We start from the raw sequence: 12,437 nt of genomic DNA on the forward strand, positions 1-12,437 counted from the left end.
CTAGCCGCATCCAAATGTGGCTTCCTCGGTGCCTGCATAAATTGACTTACCAGCCCCACAGCATAGCTCAAATCTGGTCTGGTTATAGTCATGTAAATCAAGCTACCTACTATGCGCCTGTACATAGTAATATCTTCAAGAAGCTCACCTGTCTCTGCATTGAGCTTCACATTCTGCTCCAATGGAACAGAAATAGGCTTACAGCCTGTCATCCCATATTTGGACAGCATGTCCAAACCGTATTGCCTTTGCAACAGCCATATCCCACTCGGGGATCTAATAACCTCAATGCCCAAGAAGTAACGCAGCTCTCCCAAATCCTTCATCTCAAATTTATGCTTCAACAGCAGCTTCACTTCATTAATGTCTGCATCACTATCACCTGTAATAATCAAGTCATCAACATAGATGACTATAAGCACAATCCCTCTGTTTGTCCTTTTCACATAAAGAGAAAAATCTGAATTGGAAATCCGAAATCCAATAGTGACAAGATATTGCCCTATCTTGTCTGACCATGCCCTCGGCGCCTGTTTTAAGCCATACAAGGCTTTGCGCAACCTGCATACAAAATCGGGGTGTGCATTATCCTCATAACCTTCTGGCTGCATCATATAAACCTCTTCCTGCAAGTCACCATGCAAGAAGGCATTTTTCACATCCATCTGATGCAAAGACCATCCCTTTGCAGCAGCCATAGCAATTACTGCTCTCACGGTTTCCATCCTTGCAACTGGGCTGAAAGTTTCCTCATAGTCAATTCCATATGTCTGCGCAAAACCTTTGGCAACCAATCTTGCCTTGTACCTGCTAACAGACCCATCAGCATTGTGCTTTACTTTGTAAACCCACTTGCAGCCAATAGCCTTCTTATCATGAGGCAAAGGCATCAAATCCCAAGTGTGGTTTGCATCCAAGGCAGCCATCTCTTCATCCATAGCTGCTTCCCAATTTTTATGCCCTGCTGCATCCTCAAAACATGTGGGCTCTAGCTTCTCTAGAACCTTGACCATATAAGCATAGTGATGTGCTGTATACCCATCATATCTCAGCCTATCAACTGGATACTTAATACGAGTGGACCTCCGTACAACTGGATCAGTTGCACGAGTCTTTAAATCATGCCTGCTTTTCCTTGCACCAGGTGTAACAACAGAAGGAATCCCAAGTTCCTCATCAAGGCTCATTTCAGAGCCACTTGACTCTCCATCAACATGAGAGCTACCAGCAGACACATCAAACACTGGAGCATGGTCCACTTTTTCTTTTCCCTTATGTGATACCTGCACATGATACCTGCACAACACTATCAGGACTGCCATGTGACAATTCACTAGATCTCAATCTCCCTGTCCATGCATTAGATCCACTAGTAGAGGACTCTCTGGGTCCACTCAAGGCTTGAGATTGCTGCTCTGCATTTATTGCAGCATTCCCATTTCCTGCATCTGCATCTCCTACCATAACAGTTGGTGCATACCAGCTACTCATTTCATCAAAAACAACATCTCTGCTCACTTGCATTTTGCGGGTGGAAGGGTTATAACAGCGATACCCTTTCTGGTGCAGAGCATATCCAATAAAGATGCATTTTTCTGCCTTTGGATCCAGCTTTGTTCTCTTCTCATCAGGAACATGAACATAAGCTATGCAACCAAATACCTTCAAGTGAGAAATATCTGGTTTTTGGTCTGTATACATTTCTTCAGGGGTCATGCCATGGACAGCTGCAGTGGGGGTTCTGTTCATAATATAAACAGTAGTTGCTACTGCTTCAGCCCAAAAATAATCAGGCATGTTTTTCTCATTTAGGATCGCCCGTCCTACTTCTGCAATATGCCTGTTCTTCCTTTCTGCAACCCCATTCTGCTGAGGGGTAGACCTGCATGAGTACTTCCTTTGAATTCCCTGTTCTTTCAGATATTCACAAAATTCTTCTGAAAAGTACTCTCCCCCTCCATCAGATCTTAGCACTTTAATATGCACACCTTTCTCTTTTTCAACCATGGCCTTAAAAGCCTTGAAATGGCTGAACACTTCACTTTTGTGCTTCATAAAATAAATCCACACCTTCCTAGTGTAGTCATCAATAAACGTCACATAATAATGGCATCCACCAATAGAAGCAGCTTTGGTTGTCCAAACATCTGAATGGATCACTTCCAAAGGTCTTCTGCTCACCTTAGCATTTTTGGGAAATGCATGTCTGGCCTGCTTACCCATTTGGCATGCTTCACATACCTTTTGCATTCCCTCAACTCTGAATTTAGGCAAACCTGCAACAATGTTTTTCATTTGCATAGATTTCAGCCTTTGTATATTCACGTGCCCAATGCGCTTGTGCCATATCTCAATATCTGCAATGACACCTCTCCCATGCGCAAACATAGCAGCTTTCACCTTAGGCATATCAACATCCAAGGTGAACATTCTGCCATTTTTGTTGCCTTTCGCAACCAAGCGGCACTTATTTTTCAAGTCCTCAACAAAGCATCCATCAGGATTAAATCTAACCTGCAGACCTTGCTCAACCATCTGGCCAACTGAAACTAGGTTCTTAGTGACTTTTGGAACATGAAGTACATCTGCCAAGTACTTCGTTTTGCCATCCTGCATAGCCAATGGCACTTTACCAACCTGCGTAATTGGGTGCACAGTATCATCACCTGTTTCAACATAACCTGGCTTATCCAAATTTCTAACATCATGAAACCACTCACCATGACTGGTCATGTGGTTAGAGGCACCTGAATCAACATACCAAACATCATTGCAAGCTGCAGCATCTCCTGACATGGAGTTAACCATATGCTGCATCACAAAAAGGTGCTCATTTCTGTCGTCACCATGCCTACTTGATGATGCATAGTTGCTTTGCTCCAACTTCCCACTTTTGATGTCATTCTGCTTTTTATAGCATGTATTCTCCTTGTGTCCAGGCTTTCCACAATAATAGCATTCTGTGCTGCTATTTACTTGCTGGTTCCTTTGCCATGAACCACGGCCTCTTTGGCTCCCCCTGCCTCTAGAACTACCACGTCCTCCTCCATAGGACTGGTTTTCCTGTTGTTGCTGCTGATTCTGATTTCCTACACGGCCACCAAAACGGCCTCTTCCTCTACCCCTGCCTCTACCTGTATTCGAGTAGAAAGCAGTCTCTTGAGAAGTTGAGGTGGCTGAACCACCATTCCTTTGCTCTTCACTCAACAAGAGAGCAATAAGTTCCTGAAAATCAGGAAATGTTTCACGGACTCCAATGGATGTCCGAAACTGTGCATAATCCTTCCCAAGACCATTCAAGGTCACGGACACTAAGTCCTCATCATCAACAGGTGCTCCAATGGAGGCAAGAGAATCTGCAAGACCTTTCACCTTCAAGGAATACTCATTTATATTTAGATTTTTCCTTTGCACATTGTGCAACTCCTGCTTTAGCTGCATCTTTCGTGCTTTGGTATTTGTGCTATACAGCTTCACCAATGTATCCCATGCCTCCTTAGGCGTCTCTACATCCTGTATATGCACAATCATAGAATCTGAAATGCTAATAGACAGCCAATACAAGCATTTTCTGGCTTTTTCATGCCATTCTTTAAAGGCCTTCAATTCAGCAGGAGTGGGAGCAGCACCCAAAACTGGTTCTGTAGTTTCACCACTGATGTACTCCCAAACTCCCTTTCCCATAAGGAAGTTTGTCATCCTGAACTTCCATGCTTGGAAGTTGTTCTTGTCAAGCTTCTCACTGACAATGGTAGACAGATTCTCAGACATTTTACAAATCACGAATTGCAACAGCAACCTGTAAACATAGCAAATGCCTCACAAGGGCAAATAGCAAAGCTTCTGCAAAAAGCCTCACAGGGGCAGATCTGCAATACTGACGAAAGTGGTATTTCACCACACAGTCACTTCCTAGTCACGATTTTGCATCAACAGGCAACAGGCATGAATCTGCAACTCCCAATATCTCTGCACACAGGCATACGATGCAATTTCGGTGGCACCTTTCCACCGACTAGCCGTGCAGTGGTCGCACAGCGAAAAACAGGGCCTTTTTCTGAGTGCCTGCGAAGAACTTCCGCCTTCAAAACGGGCCCCGAAACGGCCTCAAATCAAAAAAATAAAGTCACCGAGGGCTTCGCCCAATCCCGCAGCATATACTGCGCTCTCGCCACACCGCGAAGGGCCTCTCAATCTGAAACAGTGCACTCCTGCACTTCTGGCTATGCTACCTGCAGAGATTTGCTCCCAAACTCGAAATAGGAAAGCAACACTGGTCCTCTTACCAAGACACCACAAACTTGACTTGCTTTCTTGAGCTCCTTACCACGAACAAGGCTCTGATACCATGTAAAGAATGAGGGAGAGAGATAGGAGACTCAAGTTCAGCTTGCTTCACAACACACAAAAGAGAGAGGACACAAGGTTGGAGGGTGAAGCCTTTCTTCACTTTTGCACACAACAACAATACAATAGAAGAGGGAAATACCCTATATGTCAAAACCTAGAATACGTGGTTCATATGTGAACCCAAACCAAAAACATACGTGGTAGTCTAACTACACCACGAGTACAACTAACATAGGCGGTGACATAAATGATAGTCATCCAGGAGATATATCGGGGGTAGAGCTTGATATCTCAACAACTTTTCCACACACACCATGCATATGGGAGGATACATTAATTGGGAGAAACCCCCCTCTTTTAGCTATAAAAGGAGGGGGCTATTCCTTGATGAGACACACTCATTCTTGTAAAGCCACCTAGCTAGTATTTTGATATTTGCCTCTCATCCTTTCTTTCAAATAAAGTATGGTTCTCTTCCCTTGATGTCTCCATCCCTACATTCCTCCTCCTATCATGTACATGCTTCTCTTCCTCCTCTCGTTTTCCCCTTGTGTCATAGTCTCCCTCTTCCTTCCCTCCACTTCTAATTCCTTTTCCCCTCCCATGACAATGGTTTGCCCTCACGATCTCCTTTTCTCTATGGCCCTCGAGCATCGCCATGCTTAGCCTCTAGCCTCTGGTCTTGATTTCTTTTCCAGCTAATAGTATTTCCATGAATTGTATGAAGAACTTTTTCTACTTTTTGTTTCACCTCTGCCTAGATGGTCCACTATGTGCCATGTGATAGTCTAGTTAACCATTGATATCCTCGATTGCAAATGGGTCTCCCATTAACCATGGGATTCAATCTAGGTTTACATTGTCTTGTGCTCAATCAGTGCCTTGATGAAGAAAGCATGAAAACTCTTGAAGAAGATAACTAGTTATGTCTATTAGGTGCTGTCTTACTCCAAATACCAAGGCATATGGCTGCACAATCATCTTTCCCAACTTTTCTAATGCAAATTCTCTTGCAACAAACTTGCATAAGCATCGTTTCCATATTCTCCTCGGATAACATTACATGTATCTTTGGTTCTAGAATTGATGCCATGATTCTTCGCCTCTTCAGACTCACATACTTTCTTTTTGTAAATAGTATCTTGCATTTTCTAGTTGTAAGACCATCAAACCTCGAATCCATTTCCCTTGAATCTTCATCTCTATAATCAAATGCTGTGTCGGCTTGAGAGTCATTTGATGCCTTATAATATCTTGGAAATGGCAATCGGGTAGACGTGTTCATTGATATCAATTTGTTGCCAATGCCTTTTGAATTTTGTGGTTGAACTCTTTCTCCTTCATAACTCAAGATTCTCCCATCTATATTCTCTGGCATGCTAGCAACAATATTACGAACAACATGACAAGTCTTAGATTCTCTGCCCCCTTTGCCCTGCATTCGAGTGGTAACATCATGATCATTGTCACTAATATCATCAATTCCTGTTATTGCATCACTTATCCCATCGATCTTTGAGTGTATTTTTCTTTGTGGTCCCATCTTATTATTCTCAACATAAGACAAGTCTTCTATATTAGTAAGCATGTTTGAGTCACTTGCAACATAGGACAAGTCTTCTATACCAGTGAGCCTGTTCGAGTCACTTGCAACACAGGTATACCAGTGAGCCTATTCGAGTCACTTGCAACATAGGACAAGTCTTCTATACCAGTGAGCCTATTCAAGTCACTTGCAACACAAGAGAAGTCTTCTATACCAGTGAGTATATTTGAGTCACTTGCAACACAAGAAACCTTTTTAGCATCAACATCTGTTACTATAATGTCCTCAATACCCATGAGCATGCCACTATGATACTCTTGATCACTCTATAGCTTCTTATTAATTTGGATCCCATTTGTGTTATAGTCCCTTTCTTCTGATAATATTCCGTTGTGTCTTCCATGACATTGAAGGAAACTATCTTGGGAAAGTATTTGTGGAGACTAGTGATGATACTGCACATCCTATTGTGTAGATTGGTAAAATTACTTTGTCTATGAAGGATGGGAAAAATAAATACCTGTCTGATGTATTTCATGTCCCGAATATCATTAAGAACCTAGTTTCTATTGGTCAAATGGTTGAGCAGCTCTTGCACGTCATATTTAATCCTCATGGATGCTTTGTTGAGGATATGAAAAATAAAGGTCTCTTGAAAGCAAAAGGGAAGAAGAAGGGCAGGATGTTTATGTTGGATGTGGACATGCTTGAATTGAGTGCAGCAATGTTTGCACATGGGACTGGCGTACTTGCAAATATTGATATCTGGCATAAATGCATTGGTCATGTTAATGTACAATGACTTAAATTAATGCATGCCCAAAATATTGTTGCAGGATTGCCTAAGTTCAAGGTTACAGAAATGCATAAGGTATGAGAAGCTTGTCAATTTGGAAAACAAGAAAGGAAACCATTTCCTAGACATGTTCAAGGGAGTAAGAGGCCATTGGAATTAATCCACTCTGATCTGTGGACTACTAAAGCTACATCTATTGGAGGCTGTCATTATTTTGTGACTTTTATTGATGACTACAACAAAAAATTTTGGGTGTATTTTATGAAAAAGAAAAGTGAAGTGTTTGGGCATTTTAAAGCTTTTAAAGCTATGGTTGAGAAAGAAACAGGCTTGCAAATAAAATGCCTAAGGTCAGATGCAGGGGGAGAGTACCTCTCAAATGAGTTTGCAAGGTTCCGGCTCACTAAACTGATGAACGTAATGTTTTAGGTAATGTAATGATGTGAAACCATATGTGAGCATATGGACTGACTCCGAGTAGGTATTAGCCAGGAATTTTAGGCATGGTTTAGATTGGCAACTTGGGGAAATTCAAAGCATCCCCTCTATGGCGATCTAGTCTACTCTGATCTAGATCTATACCAACCGTCGATCGATGAAAGAACATCAAATAATTCCTTTTCTTTTGTTCTTTTTAAGTGTTGGGTCAGATGCGTCGATGTAGAGGCGAATGTGTGTGAAGGAAGTGGTTTTGTCTGCCGAGGCTCAAATGTGAGTGTAATTGGCACTGAAATGTGTGCATGATGTAACGAGCATGTAGAGCACAAAAAAATGAGCGACTTTTGTTTTTGGAGCACCCTCAAATTCTTCTTGGATCAAGAGATATGACTTCATCTAGGTGGAGGGTCCCCCAGCGGTGAGGCTATTGTTGTCACCTGCGATGCCGAGGATGTTGATGGTTTCTTGAGGGAGGCCTTGAATTCGCAAAATTGTTGAAGTAAAGCAGGCTATTAAAGTAGAGAGTGGATTGTTGCTGTCAATGGAGACAATTGCTCGTCACTGCAGAAGGTTGTTTGAAGTGGGTCATCTCTAGAGGCCGCGGTTGGCCAACACTATGTAGTAGGCCTTGGAGGACATTGGCTATGCAAGGAGCCTATTGCATGGATTTGTGGCCATGGTTGTGTGTGGATGTCCTGGCCCAAGACACCGAGAAGCTTGCAATGAAAAAGTGAGGAGTTTGAAGGGTTTACTAGGGGAGACATTCGCGACGGTCTCCTCCCTCAAAGAGGAATACCTTGACTTGCAATCGGAGGTGGAGGATCATTGATGGCAGCTTTTGCAGAAGAATAGTTTCAAAAATTTAGCCAAATGTTTGTTGTCATTGCCGAGAGCAAGAGGAGGTGTAGAGGTCACTGAGCTCACTCTCTCTCACTCTCTCTACCTTTAAACTCTCTCCCTCTCGCAATGCAATAGATCCAAAGTCTCTCTTTCTCAAAGAAAATCTCACAAGAGAAATGGAAATGGACGTAAATTCTCCACTCAATGGAAGTGAAGATCACTCAAGAAGAACTCTCTCAATCTTTCAATCTCTCACTCTCTCAAGGATCGCAATGCCTCAGCGGAAGGCAAGGGAGCTCTGATACCATGACAAAATATGAAGAGGGGAGAGGAGAAGAGTGGAGATGAGGAGAGAGGGCACAGCTAGAGTGCACACCACAAATGACTAACTATACACTAGAATTAGTTGAAAACATAGAATATATACAAACCCATTTAGGGTTAGGGTTAGGGGATCTAACCCTTTCCTTTATAGCACTCTATAAGGTTAGTGCTATGCACATATGATCACATGATGGTGCTATGCACACGTGATCACATGATGTTGAGCGTGAACTCTCAACATTAAGGTGCAATTTTGGAGCATCTTTAGGTGCTAGAAGACAACAAGTGGCTTGCAAATGACAATCAATGATTGCATGTGTTGTTGTCATAGACTAATCAAAGGCTAGATATAGCCATTGCCTATGTGGATCAATTTTGGATTTTTGCCTCTTATCACCAATAGGTATGAGCAGCTCTTCAACTCATCAAGCATGGAGGCAGGGTCTCTTCAATAGGTGATACTTTTGTGGGTCTCACCATGTGTAAGCCATCCACCATCATCCCCACACCACTTATGTTTATTGAAGATGGTCCATGCCATCCTATCTACTAAGACCATTTTGATATAGCCATAGGCTACTATGATGTGCCTTGCCACCATCGCTTTTACCTAGCCTGCCTTGTGAACACTTTGAAGATGAGAAGTGCATGTGTGATGTCCAATGCTCCAGTGACATGTTAACTATCTGAAATACTTGGCATTGGAGCTAACTTTTTTCCTAATCTAAGGCTGTGGAAACTTTAGTCTACAAACTCTTCAAAATATAAATGTCAAGAATGCAATTTTGTAATCTTTTGATGACTTATAGTGTAGTGATGCAATCATTTTGAAACCCAATTTGTTTATAAATATATTATTAAAAACTTTTTAAATATTTGAAAATTCAAACAAGGTTTGTTTTATTTACCAAGTTTGGCATTCTTTAAATGTTTGAATACTTAAACAAAATGTATTAAAACATTCTTTTTTATTGAGTATTAAATATTTTCTTATTAAGGTCAACAAAATTTTTTAATAGAGTTTTTACAATGGTTCTCATCCTTGCAATCACCCTAATTGACACCATCGCACTCCTCCTAGCTCAATAGGAAAATCTCTTGAGTCATGTTGTACTATCAAAGTATGAAAAGAAATACAATCATTCAAACATATTTCATAATCATTGAATTGAATGTTGAGCTTCCATTTTTGCAACATAAGGTGAACGTCCATCTCCTCCATTCCATTGACCTTCTATCTCCTCCTTCCTCCCAACGGTGTCTCTTATCTTTCCACCTCCTCCCTGCCTCTTGTCTTTCCACCTCCTCCCCTCTCCAAGCCTCCATTCAAGAGTTCATTCTTTGTGACAAGTGGCAGGCTCTTCTTCTCCAAGCTGGCAAGTGTCCTCAGTTTTTTTTCCCTTGTGTCCATGGTTTATAGGCTGGGGGGTCTATGCACAAGAGCCTTCTCCAAGCTGGTAAGTGTCCTCATTTTTTTCCCCCTTGTTTCCATGGTTAATAGGCCGGTGGGTCACACATGTATTGGGCCATAGATGTGAAGAAGCCCCCTTCCCAACATACATCGATCCCTTTTGCCCCTTCTCTCTCTCTCTCTCTCTCTCTCTCTCTCTCTCTCTCTCTGTGTGTGCCTAGTGTGGACTCGCATGGGATTCTGGAAAGCCAAGAAAAAATGTAGAGGGAGTTCAGATGTGCAAGCACTGAGGAAGGCATGGGACGTATATTTGAAAGCCAGTCTTTCAAGGTAGTACGTCCTCTTGTTGTGCGCAAGGCACCACACGCTTGACTCGTCAACAAAATCATCGATCAATATCAATAAGACAAGTACAAGCTCTAGGAAACTTTCAAGGAAAACCTCCACTTTGCTTTGTTGGCCTGCCCCAGGGTAAGACTTAGTACAAGCTTGGGGTTGAAAGGGAAAAATGTCCCTCAAATTTTGATGAAAATTCAATAAAATAGATTTTTTTTTGGCATGTGTGAGAATCCCTTGAAATTCTCTACCTTTTTCTCTCTCTCTCTTCTTCATCCCAATCCTCCACTTTTTGCTCCCTTCTCTCTCTCTCTCTCTCTTCGTCTTCTTCTCCTTCTCTCTCTCTCTTCGTCTTCTTCTCCTTCTCTCTCTTCCCGTCTCAGCTTCCAATTCATCCTCTTTTCCGCTCACCATCTAGGGCAGGCCACATGAATGGAATTCACCTTGTTAAAAGATGTCCAGGACGCAAGACTCCAGATGGCAAACAAGACGCGCTCACTACAAGTCGTCACTATGACCTGTGGTTTGCACTGTGCAGCATCTATACGCCGTCTCGTCCCAAAAACTCAGCATATCGTCCCAAGCACACAGACAAACTAATGCGGCATCTTCGATAAAACCTTAGCATCAATAGCTCGTCTCTCACGAGCTACTTCCGAGCAAACGAACCCCACACGAAGCACTGAAAGCAGCACCTGGTACGAAAAATGTCGTTCCTCGACGCTCAGGTAGAAGTGGCTGTCCCTGCCGCTAGAGTATGGAAGGCTCTCAAGGAGTTTCCCAAGGTCGTCTCCAAGCTAGTCCCAACCGCAATCACAAGCTATGAGTACCTCGAAGGTGATGGACAACCCGGCAGTGTGCGACTGGTCAAGTTTGGTCCTGGTATGCTTCCTCTCTTCAGCTCGAATTTAAGGTCACTGCAGTCTCTCCAAATAGTTTTGTTTGTAAACGAAAGGAGTTCAGATACAGCCATACTTGAGAAACCATGGTTGAGAAAGAGTGATGCAGTCAACTATTGGAAGACAGGACTCGATGGACGTCTTTCTTCTCTGCTCCATTCTTTATGTCTGCCGTCAATAAGCTATGGATGATTGCCTTGTGCTCGATCTTCCCTTCGAACTTTGGATGCATAACACCCAAAATATGAGAAAATCGGTGCAGAAGAGCCATCATATTGTAATAATAACTGAATTAGTTTGGGCATCTGAGCTTTGAAAGTGCATGAGATTAAGTATGATGCGGATGACGATGGCGACTCCATCTGTTTCCGCAGAATATACTGATTGTCAAAATTTTCGGCATTTTCAGCTGTCAAAGGTTTCACCTACTGCAAGGAAAGAGTGATATCCGTGGATGACAACTCCAAAACGATGATTTATCAGATAATAGAAGGTGAATTACTGGAGCAGTATAGCACCTATGAGCCATCTATGAGTGTGTACCCAGCGGGCTCCGATGAAGAAGGACTCAGCGTTGTTCATTGGAAGCTAAAGTACAAGCCTGCTCCCGGCAGAGAAGATATAGGAGCTCCCGAGCATGCAAAAGCTGGCTTCATTGCAGCCATAAAGGTCATGGAGGCCTACTGGGTGGCGAATCCAGAAGAGAACTGAGGCTTGATGCGCTCCGTTGCGATGCTCCGATGTAGCTGAGATTTGTAGCAGCTATGAATTAGGAGCATAAATCAGGGAATGCAAAAGACATTCGGGGTGAAAGCAAGCCAACTCTGCTCACAGATTGCAAAACGCATTCAGGATAATCAGTACTCGTAAGTTTATAAGTTTATATATTACTCTAGGCTTGAGGAAAGAGTCTCGTCGTATTTGTCTTGTCTCTAAACTTGGAGAGTACCTATATAAATATCTGTTTAAGGTGGGCTCGTCCCCCTTTGGGAAAAAATGCAGAATATCCAATTGCAAAGTGAGATACATGTATGGTGCCCTCTTGAGGGCATGATTTCTTTCACCAATATTTTTCCCTTCCAATGTAGAGGTGTTTATCTTCAATTCCATAGCTCTTTAAGTTAGATTAATGCCGGAGAGTCTAGACCTAATACTTTGTTGAATATGTCATAGAAGATCTTTGCAAAGCACTAGATCTCACGGTTTCAGATGAGATTGGTCAGTAAGGAACACCATAATTTGTCTTGGCAAAAGTATTCTTGCAAATGTACGTGTGTTTAATTTGTCATTGGCATTTGATTTTACTTTGTCTTCTCGCCATATTGGGTAGTGACTTGGACAAGGCGTATAATAGAGTTAGTTAGAAGTTCTCCTAAAGTTCTTGATTTTCGCAAACAATCAAGGATCATTTTGCTAATGCCTTATGATTATAGTAAACAAGGGAGTTGTCTCGGTAGATTTCTATTGAGAAGGTTGGGGTCATTGTTTGCTTAGATG

At 42.4% G+C, this 12,437-nt stretch overlaps 1 protein-coding gene across 1 annotated transcript; it reads left to right on the forward strand.

Moving 5' to 3' along the window:
• The first annotated feature begins 10,748 nt into the window (after positions 1 to 10,748).
• Positions 10,749 to 11,651, forward strand: LOC147886719 (MLP-like protein 423). Its single transcript, XM_087395308.1, has 2 exons — positions 10,749 to 10,923; positions 11,350 to 11,651. The coding sequence occupies exons 1-2, from the start codon at positions 10,749 to 10,751 to the stop codon at positions 11,649 to 11,651; spliced, it is 477 nt and encodes a 158-aa protein (XP_087251434.1).
• Positions 11,652 to 12,437: the final 786 nt, after the last annotated feature.

The sequence above is a fragment of the Dipteris shenzhenensis genome, chromosome 24 (assembly GCF_047967505.1).
Source record: "Dipteris shenzhenensis isolate YYH24624 ecotype China chromosome 24, Dip_SZ_1.0, whole genome shotgun sequence".
Lineage (NCBI taxonomy): Eukaryota > Viridiplantae > Streptophyta > Polypodiopsida > Gleicheniales > Dipteridaceae > Dipteris > Dipteris shenzhenensis.